This window comes from Gossypium hirsutum, chromosome D03 (assembly GCF_007990345.1).
Source record: "Gossypium hirsutum isolate 1008001.06 chromosome D03, Gossypium_hirsutum_v2.1, whole genome shotgun sequence".
Classification (NCBI taxonomy): domain Eukaryota; kingdom Viridiplantae; phylum Streptophyta; class Magnoliopsida; order Malvales; family Malvaceae; genus Gossypium; species Gossypium hirsutum.
Window position 1 is genome coordinate 4,397,969 of NC_053439.1, and position 23,447 is coordinate 4,421,415.

The window sequence follows — 23,447 nt, forward strand, 5'->3', positions numbered from 1 at the left end:
TTGTTTATTCCCTCTGCAGCTGTAATAGGTATTCAAGGGTGGGGCAATGAATTGGTATTCACCATTTACTAATTTCTTCTCCCCAAAATTTGAGACCAAAATATCCTGCTTTCTTCTCCCCAAAAAGTTTGCTCCAGATTTCATATCCCCAAATCAAGTATCGATTCGCCTTCATCTTCATCTCCCCAAAAGTAGGTTTTCACAATTTCTTGCAGTTCTCGGGTAAGACTAGTTCAGTTCTTTTTAGGGTTTTCACAATTTCTTCATCTTCCCTTTCCTGCAGCGACTGACAAACAATAGAGGGAAGGGAGGTAATCTTTTTTTATAGTCATCAAGCTTCATCCTCTCCGACGTTTCCCTTCCATTGATTGCAGAGGTAATCTTTTTACTTCATTGTGGTTTGGTTTTGTGCATCCTTGATCCCAACCCACCGCATGAAAAAGTGTTTAGGATCTCTGGGGTTTTCATAATAGTTACTTGGTTCTTGAAATTCAATGTTCAAGTTGGTTCATACTAAGGCACTTATAGAGATTAGTAGAACACCCGGGGGGGACTGCGCTTAAGGTTGAGAGGCTTCGCGCCTAGGTTTATGGTTGCTTTATAGATTCTTCTGGAAGGCATATTTGCTGCTGGAATTCTAACAAACAAGTTCTTTAGGCTTCAATTAATTTTTGCTTTTGTATAACTTTGTCTGCCTAGTTAATAGTGGGGATATTTGATGTTCTTATACTACCGGCTTTTATTGTAGTTTGCTTCTATTGGCTCTAAGCCTTATGTATTTACACTCTAATGTTCATTTTCTACCATGAGCTTTATCTTTTGGTAACCCCTATAGGTCTATGGCTACTTTCAACTGCCTATTTAGATGAGTTACAATTCAGAGAAGTTAGGCTATCTAAATTTTAGTTCTGACAAAATTCTTTTATTTTTTCTATTAAATACTTCTTTCAGCTCATGGTGACAATTTTGCTGCGAAAAGAATGAGAAAGCTGACCCAAAGGAGAGCTGTTGATTATACTAGTACTGTTGTGCGATATATGCAGGTATTTTTTTCATGTTTAGTTGTTTTCATAAGCGTTTTTTTTCTATATCTTTCTATAAGTTGTTGCATGGTCAGATTGGTGAATCTGATTAACATGGATGCTTATGTTTGTTCTTAGATGGCTTAAATGTCTCTTCATTATTGTGGTTGTTGGCCTTCTCTTTATCAATATGGGCATTGATTTCTCTATCATAGAAATCAGTTTGCTTTTTAATTCTGTAGCCTTTTGCTCAAGTTTATTATTCAATGTACTTGGCAGCTATATTTTAAAGTTTATAAAGCTCTATAGCACTATTATAGCCATAATTGTATCTTTATGATAGCTTAACTTATGGAGTTGTTTTTCAGATTGTTGCTGGAAAATCCATTAATATAGTGGCAAAATGACTTGGTCTAGCTTGCCATTGATGTATGGTGTTAAGATGTTCTTTTTTTTGCTTCATGGGAAAAATATTAATAAGTTGATGTCTTTTTATGTCATATATTTCCTAGTTGCTAAGAGTAGCTCCTCTTTATCATAGTTTGGACCAATGCCAATTGACTTTGTGTTCATCACTATTCAGTTCATGATTCATGAGTAGAACCTATCATTACACCCATAATCCTTGTTCATGCTTAGAGGTGTAATGGTTTATATCCTTAGGAAGAAGGTGAGAAGGTGTTTATTTTGTTTGAATACATGTTCTCCTCTATTGATATTAAATGCAATTTTTCCCTTTTGAATCTCAAATGATGTTGACGTCTTTATATCTAATAGCAGTGGTTTTGCAGATTCGAATGTCACAGCGAGATTCACGGGACAGGACAACATTGTAGATTCGAATGTTCTAACTTTTTGATGTTGTAAAACTGTATAACATATGGATTATGACATAGAATTTCATGAAATTCATGAAATTCATGTAACATTTTGTTAATATATGAATATTATGTTTATGCAAAATATAATTCTCAAGTTATTTATTACTGCTAATATTTTTTTTATTGTAGAATAATTAAATTATTTGTTTCACTAATGATATTTTAGCACATTAAATATATATTGCAGTTTAAAAATAATAAAGTAGATTATATATTATTTTTATATTATTATATATTATGATTTTAGTAAATTCATATAAGAATAATTATATTAAGAATTTTATTAAATTATATATTTTTATTAAATTATATTTAATAATAATTATTTTAAATTATATTTTATAGTATTATATATTATGATTTTAGTAAATTCATTTAAGAATATTTTATAGTATTATATATTATTAAATTATATATTTTTATTAAATTATATTTAATAATAATTATGTTAAAATATGATTAAATTATTTATTATTTATATTAATAATCTTATTAAAATTTAATAACAATAACAATAATCATCTACCTAAAAAAAATTTTGCTAAAGGTATTCTAGTCATTTTAATTTTTTTCCTTATACTATTACAACATCATTCCATTCAACCAAACACAAGAATACTATTACAGTTCTATTCCATTCCATTCAACCAAACAATTGAATTACTATTACGGCTCTATTCCATTACAACGAACCAAACGTGCCCTTAATAATACTTTGTTTCGTCACTATAAGTTGAATTTTATTTCATTAGTGGCAGGGGCAAATATATGATTTTATTTTAAGGGAACGAAACTTTTAAATTCAAACGACTTTTTTTTAATATAAAAAAGTATCAATTTTATTGGGATATTTTTTTTCTTATCAAACAAATCAATTTAATGTTTTTTAAAAAGTATGAACGATTTAACTGTAAAAAAATTAAAAGAAAAAAAGCACACCATATAAAATTAAATATTTTTTTCCAATATGCAAAAAAGAATAACTAACACTATACTAAAAATTTCATAAATATCATTATAATTCCAAAAATTAAATTAAAAAAACTTGGCCTTAGTCCTATTTCTCAATATTAAGCATCCTAAATTGCACCCCCCCGCTTTTTTATAAGATCGAACTCATAAATGATAGAACATGTTGAAAATTCTCGAGTTATCTCTTTTTCGATGTATGCCACCAACTAAATTGGAAAAAAAATCATCCTCTATTATGTTGCGAAGCCTTACCAGAGGAAGATAATTCCTTAGCAAGACTGTCAAATCAAAATACAAAAAAGTCACTAACCTAATATGTATGGGTATAGGCCAAATCAATTAATTTTGGAATTTGGCTTTAAAGTTCATATTGGGCCTCTAAGTTTAATCTTTCAAGGCCTATCATACATTAATATTTAATTATTATTAAAGTTATATAATTAAAAATAGAAAAATACTTTGTTAATATAAAGTATAACCTTATGGCTTAAAGGGTCGAATTATATAAAATACAATTTGGCCAAGGGGAGTGAATCTTATACAATGTGGATATCAAATCTAAAATACATGATAATTTTTATATAAAATTCAAAAATCTGAAAATTCTAAGGGCACGACCCCCTCGCGCCCCCTAGATCCATCCTTGATTAGTGGTGACAATTTTTATAATCAATGACAAATATGATTATTATTTCATGATGAAATTAGTTGTCACCAACTATTGATTATAAGGTGACATTATTTATTATCATCATTCTCACTATTGCTTAATCATATCAAGTGATAATATAGTGTCACTAATACCATGATGGCATCACTTTCGTCATCTATATATTATTGGTGACGATTTGAATAATAAATGAGGATTTCGTATATAATTTTGTGACGAAACTAAAAAGTGACACTTTATATTATCGCCATTAATGTCATTAATTTATTATATTAGATGACGATATGGTGCGTCATTACTAATGTGGCAACGTTGCTTTTGTCACCTATACATTGAAAGTTTCTCATTATCAGTGACGATATGAATTATCAATGATGAAATCTTATATAATTTGATGACGTAATTAGTTGTCACTGAATACTACTTCTAAGGTGACTTATATATTATTGTCACTATATTCTCGACAATATGTGACGAATAGTAATAAATCGTCACTATTAACCTTTAGTGGCACACTTAACGTGACGAACGCCATTATGACAATTTTGCGTTAGCAAATACAAATAATGATGTGAATGAAATTTTCAATGACATAATTTTAGACGCCATTTATAAGTAAATTTGTTGTAGTGAATCATCACAATCTGTCCAAATTTTTCGAGAGTTAGATAGCATTTTATCTTTTTTTACTTAAAAAATGATGAATTAGTCCATCTACATTAAACAAAAGGGCAAAATGATTTTTTTGTTAAAAATTTCATCAATTTTTAATATTAAAAATTGGTGTAGCTGATAAAATGACTAAACAATTACTCATGGCGTGCTACGTATACCTTATGCTAACATATCAAATTTTAACCGTAGAAATTTAAAAAAAAATTTAACAAATGAACTCGTTTGGTCTTTAATCTAACATATAGGAATTAATTTGTTTATCTTTTAAATAAAAAAACATAATCTAACTCTTAATATAAGACATCTATGATTCTTTTATCTAGCATTTTAATATTTAATATGAAATTAAAATAAAAAATAATAACAATTTAGGACAAAACCTTAGCCTCGATAACTAAATCCCAAACTAAATTAGCAAAAAAAATCCAACAAATAAAAAGGAAGGAGATTTGGATATGCTGAGTCCAATGAAAAGAAAACAAGTTCTAGGGTTCAACATTCGATCTAGTCAAGTCGAATTAAGTCAAAAAATTTTGAGTTAGTCGAGTTGACGAATCTTATTTTAACAATCGAACTCAATTTGAAATTTTTGCGAATTAAATCAAATCGAGTAAAAAAATTTCTAATTAACTTAAGTCGAGTTAACGAATCTTATTATTTATACTCAATGCTACATTTACATGGACCGGTTATTTAACTACATAAACAATATAATGGTTTTGTTGGGTAAACATTTATCAAAACAACGTAGTTTTGCCTTTTCTTATTCAGATTTTCAAATTACTCGAATTGTGTAATTCATATTCGAGTTAAACTGAAAATTTTGATTTTTTATTCGAGTTAATCCGGATAACTTGATTAACTCGAATTATTTAATTCAAAATTTTAAATTTTTATCGAATTTTCCAAATTAAATAAGATTTTGCTTAAATTAACAAAATATTGAATAATTAATTAAATTAATATTGAAAAATTAGAATAACTAATTAACTGAGTATTCAAAGTTAAAAAACAAACATTTTTATTCGAAATCGTAGAAAGCAAATTTGTTAAAAAAAATGATCAAATGAATTTAATGTGTAAATTTAAGGGTATTTTTTTATAATTATTTGAGATATCAATTTCTAGTCTATTTTTGTTTTTAAAATTTTATTTTGAATTCATTTTTTGTTTTGCCCAGCGATGATGTTAATTTCTGGATTGTCTGCCTTTTTTTCCTCCCACTAACCATTTCTTTCTTTCTTCTTCTCATTCACTACACATGTCTTCCCTCTTTTCAGTTTACAGATTTATTTTGTAGATGTTGACACCATTTTTTTGATTGAAAAAAGGGTCGACTTGGATTTTGAAAATGAAAACGGGAGTCGCCACCAATTCTTTTTGAGGTGTGATTGGATCACCTTGAAAAGTGGTTATTTTTAATAAACGATTTAATTTTATTAAAACAACGGTTTTGGTCCACGAAATTCAAAAAAATGGGTTCGGGAGTCGGTTACGCACGAGGAAGGATTAGCACCCTCGATACGCCCAAAAATTGGTACCTAGTTGATTAATGTCTTAATGTCGAAAAGCTGAAAACTTTAAAGAAATTTAAAATACAATCCTTAAAAAAAACTCGAATGGCATGGATTAAAATTCAAGAGAATATTTTGGCAATTTGTTTAAATGAGAAAAATCGACACCCAGCACCTTAGGGCATGTTTTCTCGAATTTCCAAACGCAAAACATTGCCTTATTTTGAAAATTTTTTTAAAAGGAAAATCCTCATCTCGAGAAAACGACATGTCATATCCAATGCATTAGGACACAACGTATCGAATTCCCGATACGAGAATACATGCCGAAAAATTTACTTATTCGAAAAGACATTTAATTATCTCGGGTTTAGAAAAGGGATCATGCTTAGTAAGTTAGGACACGATCTTTTCTTAATTCCCGAGATCATTTAAAACTTGAGTTTAAAAAAAAAATTCACGTATTTAGATTTATTGTGAAAATCGAAACCTAGTAAGTTAGGGTATGACCTTCGCAAATCTAAACACGAGATTTTGCTTATTCAAATAAAATCATAATTTATACATCAAATAAAATTAATCTAACATGAAATAAAACACGGTGTCAAAATGCGAACAAAAATGAATGCGATGATGTAGCATAAATAATATGAGTAATAGCAATGAAAATAAATTAGATAAGAGGGTAAACAAATAACATACAAAATAGCAATACACATAGGGAAATAAAATTGAAGCATTCATTCAAAATAATAATGAAAATATATAGTTTTTAAAAAAATAAAAAGAAACCAAAATCAAATACAAATAGCTTCGAAAAAAAATAAAGAGAAGAAATAAAAAATAGAAAAAGAAAATAGATATACCGAAAAAGGGTTTTGAATATGCTTTTTTTTATTTCTTTTAAAACGTGAAAGAGAGAGAGCCCTTTTACAATACATATTCTTGGCTTTATAGGTGATTTACATGAGATTTCTAGTCTATTTTTTGCTTGCTGATGTTTCCTCTTTGTCATTGTAGGCATGGGCGCACGTGGGTGGAGATGACAGTGGCAGTTGGCGGTGGTTGCTGGCAGAGCAGGTGAGCAGAAGACCAAGGGTGGTTGCGGCGCTAGGCTAGGGAGAGCGGCTAGGTTTTTTTTTTGTTTCTTTCTTTTTTGTTTTTTGGCTGAAAATAGTTTAGGCTTTGGGCTTGTTAGGCCATTAGGGTTTTAATTTATTTGGGCTGATGTTTGGGTCATGGGTGTTGGGTTAGTGTTTAGGTGGGTTGAGGTTTGGGTGTATGTATTTTATTTGTTTGTAATGGGCCCGGGTGAAATTGGGCTTTAATCCTATCTCCTTGAAGTTGCAGAGGAGCGGATTGAAGTAGTAGATCTTATCTCTCTGAAGTTGCAGTAGAGCAGATCGCATCCAGTCTTATCTCCCTGAAGTTGCAGTGTAGCAGACGAAAGAAATCAATCCTATCTCCTTGAAGTTACGGTGGAGCGGATCAAAACCATAGATCTTATCTCTCTAAAGTTGTAGTAGAGCAGATCGTATCCAGTCTTATCTTCCTGAAGTTGCAGTGGAGCGGACGAAAGAAATCAATCCTATCTCCCTGAAGTTGCAGTGGAGCGGATTAAAACCACAGATCTTATCTCTCTGAAGTTGCAGTAGAGCAGATCGCATCCAGTCTTATCTCCCTAAAGTTGCAGTGAAGTAGATAGAAGAAGCTAATCCTATCTCCCTGAAGTTGCAGTGGAACGGATTAAAATGATGAATCCTATACCTCTGAAGTTGCAGTAGGTCGGATTAAAACTATCATAGCAAGTCTTATCTCCCTGACGTTGCAGTGGAGCAGACTAAAACCACAAATCTCGTCCCCCTAAAGAAGTTACAACTGAGTTGATTGAAGCTACAAGTCAAATCCCCCCCGAAGTGCAATGGAGTATATTGAAGCGACAAGACACAGTGGATTGGAATGAGACTACTTGAAAGGAAAAGCATCAAATAAGTAAAGACTCGGAGACCGGACAAAATTGGTCTTTCTTAGTCTTTGCTCTGTTCTCGTTACACGACAACGAGCAAAAAGGGGCAGCTGTACAGCCCAATTTTGCCCACTACCCAAACATAAAACCCAACTACAACCCAAACCCAAGACCCAACAAATTAAACCAAGCCCAAATACCCAACAGGCCCAAAACCAATTTGTCAAACTAGGGTTTCAGCTTTTCTGAAACCCTAGTACTGCCGCCGTCCCTAGCCTGCCCTAGTGTAACACCTCTAACCCGTATCCATCGCCGAATTAGGGTTACGAGGCATTACTGAACAAAACACAACCATCTCAAAATCAATACATATATATTATACATTAAATATGCAAAATGTTAAACTTCTCTTCTAACCATTTTTAATAAACAAAGACATTATAATCCAACTAGTAAAGACATTACAAACTAGCAAATCTATAAGGAAATAAACCATTTTAGTATGGCTATTATATTCATATACAATACAACAAAGTACGACCTTCAAAACATTTATCTAGTTTGTACATGCCATAGTTAGAATTTAAATATTTTAAATACCGAGACAATAGATAAGATGATAAACTTGCTGACGATCCCTGAGCTTGAAGCTTGATTTGATTTTTTTTTGATCTATAAACAGATAGACGTAAACAAACAAAGTAAGCTTACATAGCTTAGTAGGTCTATAACATAACTAAAATATATATAAAAGAAGAATAATATAAATTCATAATTAAACTTTGAACTCGCAAATACGACATATATTACTATTTGAATATTTGTTACTCATAATCATCTTATTTATAATCAAATATATGTACTCGTAGAATGCTTACCAATGAATATATAAATATGTATATACAATATGCATAACAATTGTATATTTAAATACTCATCAAAAACTTACAACCGAATACTTTTATATATCATTTACATATAAAAAAATGCATACATCATTATCAAATACCTAAAACCGAATGCATATACACTTCATATGTGTGTAACCGAACGCATATTTATGTACTTAACAAATTCTATAACCGAATATATATATACATACACATCAAACGAATATAACCAAATACATTTATACTTACCAAAATGCATATATAGATTTCTCACATACATCTATCTGAATGCGAATATACCTAACAATTTCATAAAATTTAATATATATATATATAAATCCATACTCATCAAATACATATAAACTAATGTTTATATGCTCATCAAACACAATGCCCAAATGTATATAAATATTCTATAAATCCATATGACTAAATCATACACATATTCGATACATGTAAACACATGATATGAATAGATTCACCAGCACAAAACCTGCTAGGCTTAAGGCCTAATTCAATACACTGGCACTTAGCCTGCTAGACATAAAGTCTGAAATGTTTCACCGGCGTCAAACCTGCTAGACTTAAAGTCTGAAATGTTTCACCGGCGACAAGCCTGCTAGACTTAAAGTCTGAAACATATCACTGGCATAAAGCCTGCTAGGCACCGAGCCTGAACACTCAATTTATATAAATACAAATCACTTTCAAAATGTATATGTATATAAGATTCCATGTATAAAAATTGAGCTCAATATATATAAATTATACCTTTAAACCACATAGGTATATAAAGTTCAGATATTGAATCCAGCTCAATAACTTAATTATACATATGATCATATACAGATATATAACTTAATACATTAAGGCCTACTATTAATATCATACATTCGAACATCTTATAGTAATCCAAGCTAACAATTTTGTACCTTCAACTCCATTCAAAAGCTTCACATGAATATAATTACATAATTGAATCTCACATAAACTTATATAATTATCATACCTAAATTCAATACATAAACATGTACATATATAAGTTTGTATATATTCGAATCTCATACATACTTTATATAATAGTCATACCTAAATTTAACACAAAAACATATTCAATTATATTTGTATTTCCAAACTTCATATAAACTTATATAAAAATTATACCCAAACTCAATACAAAAACATATACATGTAAATATATATTTATGTGCTCATTCAATTCTATCATATACATATAAATTTCAACTCACATGTACATACCATTTCAAAACTACTTATGCAAATATAACATATATATTTTTAATCAATCCAATAGTTTGTACATATATGTACTTACATATATATATACATTCGAACCTTTTATATATATACACTATACATACCTTTCGATTAATAACCAAGAATTTATACATAAGCCATATTCATTCTTCAACTAAATTCAAGAGCTTACATATATGTGTATACATATATGTATATTCGAACATTAATCATATATTTATATATATATATATACATATCATTTTTACTTTGACTAAATTCAAGCTATATATTTTCAATTTGAGCTCATCCAAATACAATATATATATTAATTAATAACATTAAATTGCTAGTTGACTTACCTCGGACGGTGAAAAATCGAAATCGGACGATTATTCGACGATTTTAGCTTTCCCCCGATCTAACTCCGATTTCTTTGGTTCTTGATCTTGAATATATCCAGAATGAGCTAATTTAAATATTAAAATATTCAATTTAATCCAAAAACACATAAAACACAATTTACACAAAATCTCACAACAACATAGCTAGGCCGAATCTTCCTTGTATTCATACAAGTCCATGCATTTTATTTATTTTTCATTTTAGTCCCTCAAAAATTTATTTTTTTAATTTAGCCCTAATTACTCAAATTTACCAAAAATTCAAAGACAAAACATGTTAATCTAACACATATATTTCATAATCCATCATCAAACATCATAGAACACAATTATTCATTAATGGCATAACTCAAAATATTCATCAAAATAAAAAATTCTAGCATGGGTCGGATAGTATTCGAAGCAACGATCTCAAAAATATAAAAATCATCAAAAACCGAGCTAGAACTCACCTTGAATCAAGCTCAACAATGGCCGAATACCCTAGCTTTGTTTCTTTGTTTTCTTTTGTTTTGTTTCGTGATGAAGATGAAGGGAAAAAAATGATAATGGCTTTTTTTTTAATGTTTATTATAACATAATAATATATTATACCTTAATATAACATATATATATTAATAATATAAAAAAACCATATATATCTCCTAATGCCGTCCACTAACTTGGAAAATGGCTTAATTGCCACATAGAACCTCCAATTTATAAAGACAAAAACAATTAAGCACTTTCATATTTAACCTTCAAATTTCCACTTTATGCGATTTAGCCATTTTCTCAAATTAAGCATACAAACAGTAAAATTATTTCACGAAACTTTCACATATATAATTTCACACATATTTAACACAAAAAATAATATTAAAATATTTTTAGACTCGGATTCGTGGTCTCGAAACCACTTTGTCCGATTAGGGTCAAAATTGGGCTGTTACACCTGCGCCCCGCCGTCACTTCATCAGTGCAAGTGGCCACCTACTCTCTGCTACCGCCCAACTGCTCACCTGCAAACAAATAAAAAAAGCAGCAACAACAAGCAAGGAAAAAGAGAAAAAATTGTAAAATGGCTTGATATAAAAAAGCCATTCTAACCAAAAACATGGGGGGGGGGGAACAAATGTAAAAGAAAAAATGTATTGAGAAATCAATACAAGAATCGCAAAAAATTTTAAAAAAGGTGTTCTTCCTTTTTATTCGAGCTCGTTTTTTTTCTTTCTTTTTTTTTCAATCATATATATACATATATATAAAAAATAGTTTATATTTACGGAAAATACAAAAAAAAGTGAATTTTTACCTTTTTGAATTTTCCGGCCACCGCACGGCGTCGACGGCGGAGCCTCATCGGACCCTTGGCCGGATTTTTGGAGAGGGGAGGGGATTTTGAGAGAAAAAACTGTTTTTTTTAACAGAAAGGGCAGAAAATGAAGTTTAAAACTTTTTTTTGATTTATAAAGGTATTAGAAACGGCGCCATTTTGCCCTTAGGGGTCAGGTGCCAAAACGACGTCGTTTTGGCCCTGACCCGCGCGGTGACCCGACCCTGGGGGGAGGATCCGCGTGTTTTCTAAAAGGGGGATATTTGCGCGCACAGTCCCCCTATTTTTTCAGCGCATTACAGCTTGGTCCTATTTCATTATTTTCTTTTATTTTGGATCTAGCCCTGAAGTTTTACTTTTGTTTCATTTTAGTCCACTGAAGTGCTGCGTTTTAGAACTTTGGTTTATTTACTGTTTCGGTCCTTCCCTTTTTGCGCGTGTCGCAATTTGATTATTTTGAATTGGCCCTGTATCTTCGTTCTTATTTCGATTTAATCCTTTTTTAGCATCTTTTATTATTTAGTCAATTGTTTTTTAACATTATTACTTTTAATAATATTATTATTATAATTGCCCTTATATATATACATTTTTTATATATACACATATATTTTTTTATATACTTACACACATACTTTTTGTAATATATATATACACTTACATATATTTTTTAATATGTATTTTATATATGTGTTCTTTATATTTTATGATTCATACATATATCTATATATATACTTTTTATTTTATGATAGTTACATACATATATATGCATATGCTTACTTATATATATATTCTTTATTTAATATTTTTAAAATACACATACATATATATATATTATAATGTTATTTTCATTTGGTGTTAATTTATTTGTTTATTTATTTACATGCTCATTATTATTTTTATTTTATTTAGGTGCTTTAATTTTATATTTGTTTATTTACTTTTATTTGTTGATTTCTTTTCATTATATATTTGCCATCTTATTTATTTATCTTTTCTTATTTTGCTTGTGTTATTTACATTATCATTATTATCATTATCTTACATTTTACTCGGATTTATCAAAAACAAAAATTTTCAAATAAGGCAATGTTTTACGTTTGGGAAATTCGAGAAAACGTGTCCTAAGGTGCTGGGTGTCGATTTTTCTCATTCAACCAAATGGCTAAATATCCTTTTAAAAATTTTCAAATAAGGCAATGTTTTGCGTTTGGGAAATTCGAGAAAACGTGCCCTAAGGTGCTGAGTGTCGATTTTTCTCATTCAACCAAATGACTAAATATCCTTTTAAAAATTTTAAAATAAGGCAATGTTTTGCGTTTGGGAAATTCGAGAGAACGTGCCCTAAGGTGTTGGGTGTCGATTTTTCTCGTTCAACCAAATGGCTAAATATCCTTTTAAAAATTTTTTAAAATAAGGCAATATTTTGCGTTTGGGAAATTCGAGAGGACGTGCCCTAAGGTGCTGGGTGTCGATTTTTCTCGTTCAACCAAATGGCTAAATATCCTTTTAAAAAATTTTCGAAATAACGCAATGTTTTGCATTTGGGAAATTCGAGAAAACGTGCCCTAAGGTGCTGGGTGTCGATTTTTCTCGTTCAACCAAATGGCTAAATATCCTTTTAAAAATTTAAAATAAGACAATATTTTGCGTTTGAAAATTCGAGAAAACGTGCCCTAAGGTGCTGGGTGTCGATTTTTCTCATTTAACCGAATAGCCAAATATCCTCTTGAATTGCAATCCATATTATCCGAGTTTTTTTTAGGATCGTATTTTAAATTTCATTAAAGTTTTCAATTTTTCGACACTAAGACATTAAGTAATCAACTAGGTACCAATTTTGGGCGTATCAAGGGTGCTAATCCTTCCTCGTGCGTAACCGACTCCCGAACCGTTTTTCTGAATTTCGTGGACCAAACTTGTTGTTTTAATAAAATCAAATCATTTATTAAAAACAACCACTTTTCAAGGTGACCCGATCACACCTTATCAAAAAGGATTGGTGGCGACTCTCATTTTCGTTTTCATTTTCAAAAACCCAAGTCGACCCCGTTTTCAATCAAAAAAATGGTGTCAATAGTAGGTATCTTTGTTGTCTTCACAGGTTGTGATGGACAGATGACTGTATCTACTATTCACTAAAACTTCATCGGCCACTAGTAGTTTTTCTAGAAAAGTGGGAGGGTCTTCATCAACTTCTTAATTTGTTTCTGTTTTGAGAGTATTTCAGAATAATAAATGATTTCACGAGTCGATTTGGACTCGTGTTGTCTTAAGTTTTATATGTTTTTGTTTGTTTTTCGATTGTTTAATAAGTTTCAATTTTAAAAGTTTTTATCTGCCCTTGTAATACGTTTTTTAGTCTTGCTTATGCATGTAAACTTTCTTTTACAAGTGATTTTAGGAATGATTTTGTTATTATCCTTTCTAGTTTGGTGAATGCTCGATTCTTTTGTCGATTTTTGCTCGTCGCTTTAGACCATTCGGGACTGATTTTCTTATCATATTAAGTACTTGCAAATTGCAATCACTTCAGAAATGTCATACTTGAATTGTGACAAAGTCAATTACAATGTGTCATAATGTTCTATTGATGCTAAGGCTAAAGCCTTTGTTGTGTTGATGGAACTTTTCTTTCACTATTTACGTAAGTGTTATTATTATTATTTATTAATTTGATGATTTTATTTATTGAATAAATTAATAAATTTACTCTTAAAAACATTATTTTGAATTCAGCATTAATGCAATTGCGATTAATTCTAAAAAATAATAATTACTGTCATATTTTCTTTTAGATAAGAAGTTTTCTAAAAAGAATGTGAAAAAACACGTGGAACCACCATGCAAATGCCAAGTTCCAAATTTTCACCAAAAAAATGAAAGGAACATTAGACCTCGTTCAGTGTCCTAAAACACCAACAAAGACAACAACAAGTAGTCAAAATCTCGATGAAAGCTAAGTCCCAGCCTCGGTTATGGAACTCAAATGCCACCATTTTTATTCGTCTTTCCATTTATTCATATTCCATTCCTTCTTCTTCTTCTTCTTCTTCTTCTTCTTCTTCTTCACGCTTCTGTACTCTTCCTTTAAAAGCAACTTCCATGTTTTCCCTTCCTTGATTTGATTTCTCCCCTACACTTCCCAATTTTCTTTTTTATTTTTTTCTATAATTATTGGAATTTTTTTTGTATTTCCCTTTTTTCCTTTTTTGGTTGCAATGTACAGTGCGGATCGTTGCTTGTTCGTTGATTCGATCAGGGTCTCACGACAAGATGGCTTGTTTCTCAGCGACAAAACAGTTCCTTCCTCGTTTGTTTCATCCATTTCACTAAAGACCCAGAAATGTTTTGTCGATAAAAACGAAAATGTGTGTTTGGTTTCGTGTTCTTGGGGTGGTCAAACCCTGGGTCCTGTGCAGTCGAGGAGAAGTGGTGGGAAAGGGGGATGGGTTTTATCGGTGAGTTTGTCGAGGGAGGAAGGGTATGTTGGGGACTCAGGAGAAGATTGGGGGCAAAACGGGGATAACAATTTGGAAACGGTGGAAGAGGTGAAAGAGAAGAAGGGATCAGGTGCTTTGAATACCACCAAACATCTCTGGGCTGGTGCTGTTGCTGCTATGGTTTCAAGGTTTTACCTTTCTTTTTCTCCCTTTAAAAAAAAAATTGTTGGAAAAAAGTAGGGATGAAGACAATGATAGGAGATTCGTTTGTGTTTGGTTTATCTTTTGTTTGAGATGGAACATTAAATGACAAAACTTTGATGGTAAATATTCACTGTTTCAAGACTTTTCTGCTTTGATGTGTTTTATTTGGCTAAGTCTAAAAAAATGTAAGAACTGTTTAATCAGAACTGTAAATGCTGAAATTATAGGATAGATTGATAAGTATGAGAGCTGGATTTGGAAGGTAATACAAATTATTACAAAGCATACCTGTTACAACATGTTGCATAAATGGATGGATGGTTTTGCTTTTAGGTTGTACTTTTGGATCTAATGTTTCAATTGTAGTACCTTAACTGCTTGCTGTTTGGTTCTGATCGTTTGATTGAATCGCGGTTTGCATCTCAAAAGGTTTGTTTGTTTTTGCCAAAGGACATTCATTGCTCCATTGGAGAGATTGAAGTTGGAATACATAGTTCGTGGTGAAAAGAGAAGCTTTATCGAATTAATTAAATGGATTGCAGCTTCGGAAGGGTTGAAAGGTTTTTGGAAAGGGAATTTTCTCAATATTCTTCGTACGGCTCCTTTTAAGGCTATCAATTTCTATGCTTACGATATTTATAGAAGTCAACTATTGAAATTGTCCGGGAATGAGGAAGCCACGAATTCGGAGAGGTTTCTTGCTGGTGCTGCAGCTGGGATTACTGCAACTTTGCTTTGCTTACCAATGGACACTGTATGTAACTATTTAGGACTTTGTTATTTGGTTACATGTTATCCTGTTGTGTTTCTGGTCTTGGTTCGGGTGTGGGGAACTTTCTAGAATTTGATTTCTTTGTGTTTTGAAGTACTCTTAGTATATGATTTTAGATTTGGCTGCTTGATCTGATAAGAAGCAAGGATGGAACTTGAAATGCTCTTATATGTAGTGTTCATACAAGGGATACCCTCCTCTTGATGGTCCCACCTTTTCGATCTTTTTGGCTTAAGTGCCCTTTTCAAGGTTTCGCATTGTGCCATGCTGAAGCCATCTCTTCTATTCATCAAAACTAGGATTAAAAGGCGATAATCATGTTTTTGTTGCTGCAAGAGTGTTATGCTCAAAGTTTATCTTATTTTGATTGGGGTGTGGGAATGTTTCGAGGTCTAATGTAAATTACGGGTTGGGACATTTCCTTTTTGTATATGTGCCCTTTCATGTACAGTTTCTAAGATGTCCGTATGCTTTGTTATTGCATAGTAATTCTCACTTGTTCTAGGCACATGTTTTCCACATGTTGCAGAAAAGTACAAGTTCTATGTGTACCCTTTTGTACCCCCACCCCCTTTCCGGTACAATTGGTTATGACTATGATGCTATTTGATTATCGACTCTGCTGGAGTAATTTTATTTGTGTTGATTATGATGTTTGAACTTGCTGTTTGGTTAAAATCATTACTAAATCACCCTATATATCTACTTGCAGATAAGGACAGTAATGGTAGCTCCGGGTGGGGAAGCTTTGGGAGGTTTGATTGGTGCTTTTTGTCATATGATTCAGACTGAAGGGTTCTTTTCTCTTTATAAGGGACTAGTCCCCTCGATTATAAGCATGGCACCTTCAGGTGCAGTCTTCTACGGTGTCTATGATATATTGAAGTCGGCCTATCTTCATTCTCCCGAAGGGAGAAAAAGAATTCAAGACATGAAACAAGGTGGTCAAGAACTGAATGCATTCGAACAATTGGAATTAGGTCCCGTTAGAACATTACTGTACGGGGCAATTGCAGGTGCGTGTTCCGAAGCTGCTACTTATCCATTTGAAGTCGTGAGGAGGCATCTTCAAATGCAAGTCCGTGCGACAAAGTTAGGTGCATTGGCAACCTGTGTCAAGATAGTTCAGCAAGGTGGAATTTCCGCTCTTTATGCAGGATTAATCCCCAGCTTATTGCAGGTACTAAATAAATTTGTCTAGTAAATCAACTATAGCTCAATAAACTGCTTTTCAACTTTCATAGATGTCAAGCTTCAACTGCATCATATTTGATCGATCTGAATTTCTGTTCAGAGATAGATATTGTTATAGGGAATACAGAAAAACTATAAAGGAATTTGCATGTTGAAGCATATTAACAGATCGTTCTCTATCAGTTTTGTGTGCGTCAGTTGTCAAGACGCATATAACTCACCTAAGATTGCATCAATTTGTTGTTTTAGGTTTCTCAGGTTTTTTTCACTTCTTTTAACTTTAATTCATTTCAGGTATTACCATCAGCTGCCATAAGTTACTTGGTTTATGAGTTCATGAAGATAGTTCTAAAGGTGGAGCCGGCATAGACGAATTTTATCTACTTGACTAAAAACATTGGATCAGAGGTAACTTCGGTGTCGATTGAGGCTGCGGATGTTGTTTTATTTCATGAGAGGGAAAAAAGAAAGGCCTAAGTCGAGTTCGAAATTTACCTATACCATTTTACAAGAACAATAGACGGATGGTAAACATTCTTGTTTCTAAAATTCAGTTTGACATGATGTTTGTTTAAACTTACCATATTTCATAGTTCAACCTCATTGGCTTGTATGTTTATGCTAAACATGAATTGCAGCTATGTGCTTCTTGTTTCATAGAATGCTTCAATGATTATAAATTTATGATTGAATAAACCAGTTTCGAGCAGTACCAATCCGATCAGTCGGTCCACTTTCAACAACATTGGAAATAGGGCTCAAGTTGACTGATTTTGAGGGAAAAAAGAGAACACTGAACCTTTTTTTCAGATGTATATTGTTGATGTGGCAAGGTAATGTAAACCACAAATTGACAAGGTTTTCCGAAGAGCAATCAGCTCTGCTACCATGACAAAATATGTGAAAATCTGTATTTGTAACCAATGAATGTACCAAATATATAGGTCAAAAAGCTACGCTATTAAAGTCAACTCTCCTAACACCTACATTCTAATTACAGGACATACAAAGCTGTAAAAACAACAGCTTCTCTATCTCCTCATTTGCAAATAGCCCTTTTCTTATTTCACATTTACTGATTCTAGCATATCTGCACAGTTTGTCTATTTGATTTTTTTCCCTTTTTTACTGATTCTAGAACAGCAACTCATGGTAAAAGCCAAACCCTCTTCCTCAGCTATTCTTGTTTGCACCAAGACTTTCATAAAATAAGATATACCCATGATCTGTATTACTTGAATACTCCTGGGCTGACCCAAAAAATGTCTGAACTGCGGACTCGTCGATCATCTCCACGTTTTCATCGTCAAAAAATAACCAGTGGTTATGGCTTTTCACCAGGCTAACATAGTGCCCATGGTTAGGCCCGCTTCCCACATGAACGACTACAGCAAACAGAGAATACTCCGAATCTGCATCTTCCACAGTATTGCTCAGCTTCAGCTCAAGTGGAAACACAACACGGTATGAGAGCTTCTTGTACCGGCCAAGCTGCTCAATGTACTTGAATCGTTTTAAATGGATGACCAGGATGTGAGGAGGCTTCTTTATCTTCATTCTCTTCTGGGCTTCTTGCAAACTGCAAGCAAACAAATATTATCAATAATTATTGAGCCTTAACTAGGCACCGTTGCTATTGAAGCAATCAAGAAGATATGAGTTCGAGTGCATTTAAGTGCATTTTTCTTCTATTTAACGGTTGGCGAGGAGTTTATATATATATTAAAGAAAAAAAGACAATATGGTTAACTGCTCCATGCAAGTTTCATGTTTGAACCACTAAGAAGAAAGAAAAACTATGACCATAGTTGACACCATCTTCTAAGAAAACCTCAGTTTTACATTGTTGGTCTTTGGTCGGCAATTCCGAAAATCTCAAAAAGGATAATAATAGTCAAGTAAATATTTGTTGTGAATATAAATTACTTTATAAGACGAATCCTAATCATGTGAGCAACTAGAACACAACAAATCATGTATAAAAGAAAATCACCTGCAGCACTTGTCACAGAAAAATTTGTCCTCAGCGTTCAATGTCTCAGTAGAACTAAAATTTTTCAAACAGCTAGTAATTGAGCTGTTCTGTTCAATGTCAAGGCTCAAGTCAAAGAAAGTTTCATCTCTAGCTGTCACTGTCTCACATCGCAAGCATCTGGTCTCATTGGTAAGTATTCCCTGTTTCAAATTGCTCCATGAGATAATGAGGTTTTTCCTAAAATACATGACACACACAGACGTACCCAGAGAGAAGGGCAAAATATTGTCATTAAATGAACTGACAATTATATAGCATTCCTTGATAAGCATTGTCAACAAATAATAATTAGTTAAGTGAAAAAGATAGTAGCAGCCACCTTTTCCTTGCTATTCACAAATGTGAGATCATAATTGAAAGAAAAGAAAAGCAGTAGTGAAAGTACCAATATTAATCGAAGATGGAGTATAGATGCAAGGATGCACATAAGAGGTTTACCGATGATGTGATATCCTGCAACATTTCTAGATGGTAATGCTTGTATTCAGTTTTCTATGTCTATCAGTGGACAGATTAGATTAATTTTCGACAGTGCAGAGATGATTTCTAGACCTAATAGCTTCTTACAATTCTAAACATGTCGCTGAGGTTTCCAGTTACATAGTATCTTAATTTAAATATAACCCGAGCAAAGAAATAACTCGATTTCATCTATATTTTGTATCAAGCGAAGTAAATAAAGCACAAGACAAGAATGATTCAGAATATAAGAACACAGTAAACAACAAGAAAACTTACCTGAAAATTCTTGTGTACCCATGTAACCAGAGGCTCTTTTTGAACACCATTTGCTTGAGGATTCTTTGGACCATTTGCAACCTTTTCAGGTGGTGAAGTTTCAGCCTCATTTTTCGCTGTTGGAGCCTCTTTCTCCAATATGTCGACAAGTTCATTTAGCAAAATATTCAAGAACTCGTGAGCATCCTACCAAGAGAGAGGGAGAGAGAGAGAGTTATTCTCTTCCAAACTTTCCATTAAAGATGATAAAGAAAGTCAGTATGGTGGACACGAAAGGAAAAGGCTACTACATCAGAATTATTGAAGCCTTGAGTAAGCAACAGAGATGATGAATTTAGAGGAAGAAATAAGGTACTTGATTTCTATTACCTGGTGCATATAGCTTCGGAAAAGCTCATTTTGTTTCTTCAATCTCTGTACAAAGCGCTTTGGAGCAATGACACCTGTTTTCTTCTTCTGTGAACTTATCTGAACATAAAGAACAACCAATACTTAGTCTAGGTAGTGATCAAGTAAAAACCACATATGTGGCACCTATGAGAGAAGGGGAGGAAAGATTTACCAGAACATCTATAACATTTGCTAGAAACAGAAAAGCATCATCTTCCCTACAAAATTTGAACTCCAAAAAATTCAAGCAAAACATTTTTTAGGATCTAAGCAATTTCCTAACGGATAATACATAGAAGTACCAAACGAAACCCTTCGAGAAAAGGAAAGGAAATATATAGAAAAGAAACAGTTATGAGGTGGGAACTCTTGGACAGGAAATAAACAGATCATACGCACAGCAAATTATAGGATTTACAGATAAAATTGACTTATTTTAAAAAATTGCACACACGTTCTTTCTTGTATGAAGCCAGGAACTCATGCAAATTAAGACGGGAACTTACAGAAATAAGCCAGTTAACAACAATATTAATCTTAATTTCTGATTAGATCCTGTAGTATCTTGAGCTTTCATACTTCTATCCATTGCACATGGGCTCCTAAGTGTGTCTAATATGAACAGAAAAAAATTAAGGCTTGACAACGCAACCTATGTGCATTGTTTTGGTAAAAAGAAACTAAGCTGATGTTGACTTTTCGAAAAAACACATGGCAACACCTTTGGCTCACAATAAGACAAATACCACCTTGGAAGGAAAAACCACCCAACTCTAAAGAACTATTGCTCCTCAACACTGCACTTTTAGCAGAGCTTTTACCTGTGTAAACAGATCGGCCAAGCATATCAATAGATTCTCTTCAGCATCAGCACCATTTTTATAATTTGAATAATATTCTAGCAGCTGTTCACGGAATGGAACACAAAAATAAAGTGCCTGAAAAAAATTGAGAATATGAAATGAGATATTGGTTGAAGATGAGAGAGCACTGTCGCCCAACAAATTTAAATACAAACATCCAACACTCAACACAATACATAAAACTATTAGGATTACCATATCCTTCCCAAATAATCATACATGTGCTAATCAAGTAAAACTAATTAGAAAGCAAGGAAGAGAATAAAGTATCACGAAAGACCTCAGAGTAAGTACCATAGCACAAATGAAAAAGAAAAAAGTCATAGGGACTAAAGAGTCTGGTAATGAGTATATAGCACTTAAAATTTGAAGTTGCATTCATTCAGAAATGATTGTTCAGACAATTCAAATGAACAATGAACGAAGGAACAAAAGCAATATTAAAAATATTAAATATAAGCATGAACAATGAAATCTGAATTGCATAAATAGTAATAATGTATTAGATCATCATTTAGTTTAGCATCAATACCAAAATTCTAACTCTAGACAGCTTTCCGTTTCTAATATTAATTGATAGCTATTGTGGTCAATATTCGGTCTAGAAAGTATATCTAAAATCTAAACTTTCTAATTTCAATCTAACTTGTGATATACCACCTGAATGCATACACGAAATGCAATTACCCGAGAAATTAACTGATAAACATGAAAATGATAGAGTCGAATCCAACCAATTCACTTCAGGATTCACAAATTTACTTGCTTCCTACAGCTATCATTTGAGTCAAATGAACACATTATAAAATCATTAACAAGGATAACCAGATAAATGCTGCTGCGATCAAAAAATAAAAACCTTCAAACTTACAGATAAAATAATAAGAAACATGTACCAACAATAAATTTGCACATATGTAGGAATATTAAAAAATTGTTCAAAGCTTAAAATTTAAAATCAATCAAATTCAAAGCATTGAAACTAACAAAAACGATTAAATTCAACATAATTTTCTGGAAAAAGAAATCGAATTAGATTCAAAATTGAATTGTAAATGAAAAAAAGAAACCTGCAACACGCTGTTACAATAGCAAGTGTTGCCAAAGTTTTCAAGGCCAAAATATCTTTCGCCTTCAGGAAACTGGTCGCCCAAAGCTTTCTCGAGTTTTGAACCCGCCGCCCCCATTTAATACAAAAAAATTAAGTTTAATTACAACCTCGAACTCAGATCTTGTTCTGACCGATTCAACTCAAACGATTCTATCTCTCCATTAACGAGTGGCTCTATCTCCGCTCTGTTTGATTTGAATAAATTGAATCGATTTAGGGTTTGGTTGGTTGAAGGAAAGCTTTTCTTTTCTCCTGTTTCCCGTTTAAGGTTGTAAAAATGAGCCAAAGAAAATTTTTATATGTATATTTTTTTTGGTTTTTTGAGAGAGAAATTAATAGAGGCGATAGATGAAGAAAATAAAGGAGGAAAAAAATGGTGGCGCACTACGACTGGCACTAAATATAAATAAAATTAAGATAGGGATGAGAAAAGTAAATATATAAATATATAAAAAGAGAAATTAATGAGTAAAAGGCTAAAATATACCAGCAGTCCCTGTAATTTCTAGGAATTTCATCCTTTTACTTTTCAGATTTCAAAACCCAGCCCCAATTATTAGACTATTAAAATTATTTTATTAATTTCAGGTTCATTACATGTTACATTTTTAGTTGCATGACTATCGAGTATGTTTTCTATTTTAAAATGTCACACCAATAAATTTCTAAGTATCATCAATTGGACCTAAATTTTAAACTATGAAAAGTAAAAAAATTAAATTATTAAAATAAAAATATAGAGACTAAATGTTAAATATGTGAAGAGTACAGGGACTGATGATATATTTTAACCTTAGTAAAAATAAATTACTATTGATGCTTTCTTGCACTCAACGTCACATGATGATGCCATTGCCAAGCTGTAAAACCAAATTATATGGAGATTTTTGATGAATTTTGTAGGACTTTTTTACCCAAATATAATATATATAAAAAAAACTAAAATGGTATGTTGCAACAATTAAGTACCAAAATGGCACATTTAGATGGGTGGAGGGTGGTGCATAGGCAGCACCTCCCTGATATTCTGACACAATACAATTTAAAAATAATAATAATAAAATAATAGTGGAGGCATGTAGATAGGTGGCACAGATGTAAAAATACAGATCAAATACGGGTTGTATACAG

General features: G+C 32.1%; 2 protein-coding genes and 2 long non-coding RNA genes across 5 annotated transcripts; 2 read left to right on the plus strand and 2 right to left on the minus strand.

Annotated features, from left to right (window-relative positions):
• Window positions 1-1,995, plus strand: LOC107950460 (uncharacterized). Its single transcript, XR_001698064.2, has 4 exons — window positions 1-191; window positions 284-376; window positions 952-1,043; window positions 1,814-1,995. It is a non-coding gene; the product is annotated as an uncharacterized lncRNA (long non-coding RNA).
• Window positions 1,996-8,119: 6,124 nt separating this feature from the next.
• Window positions 8,120-10,837, minus strand: LOC107950459 (uncharacterized). Its single transcript, XR_005911071.1, has 3 exons — window positions 10,704-10,837; window positions 10,210-10,295; window positions 8,120-8,372 (listed from the first exon to the last, which is right to left on the minus strand). It is a non-coding gene; the product is annotated as an uncharacterized lncRNA (long non-coding RNA).
• Window positions 10,838-14,415: 3,578 nt separating this feature from the next.
• Window positions 14,416-17,875, plus strand: LOC107950457 (probable mitochondrial adenine nucleotide transporter BTL3). Its single transcript, XM_016885304.2, has 4 exons — window positions 14,416-15,197; window positions 15,664-15,967; window positions 16,698-17,165; window positions 17,474-17,875. Exons 1-4 carry the CDS (start codon window positions 14,788-14,790, stop codon window positions 17,546-17,548), a joined length of 1,257 nt encoding a protein of 418 aa, XP_016740793.1. The 5' UTR covers window positions 14,416-14,787; the 3' UTR covers window positions 17,549-17,875.
• A 193-nt stretch (window positions 17,876-18,068) lies between these two features.
• LOC107950458 (ubiquitin carboxyl-terminal hydrolase 3) lies at window positions 18,069-22,736 on the minus strand. Of its 2 annotated transcripts, XM_016885305.2 has the most exons (7): window positions 22,276-22,736; window positions 21,164-21,280; window positions 20,515-20,574; window positions 20,322-20,420; window positions 19,953-20,138; window positions 19,173-19,354; window positions 18,069-18,758 (listed from the first exon to the last, which is right to left on the minus strand). In XM_016885305.2, the coding sequence occupies exons 1-7, from the start codon at window positions 22,390-22,392 to the stop codon at window positions 18,353-18,355; spliced, it is 1,167 nt and encodes a 388-aa protein (XP_016740794.1). In that variant the 5' UTR covers window positions 22,393-22,736; the 3' UTR covers window positions 18,069-18,352. The 2 variants fall into 2 exon arrangements, with proteins under 2 accessions (XP_016740794.1, XP_016740795.1); XM_016885306.2 differs by lacking the exon at window positions 20,515-20,574.
• Between the last annotated feature and the right edge of the window lie 711 nt (window positions 22,737-23,447).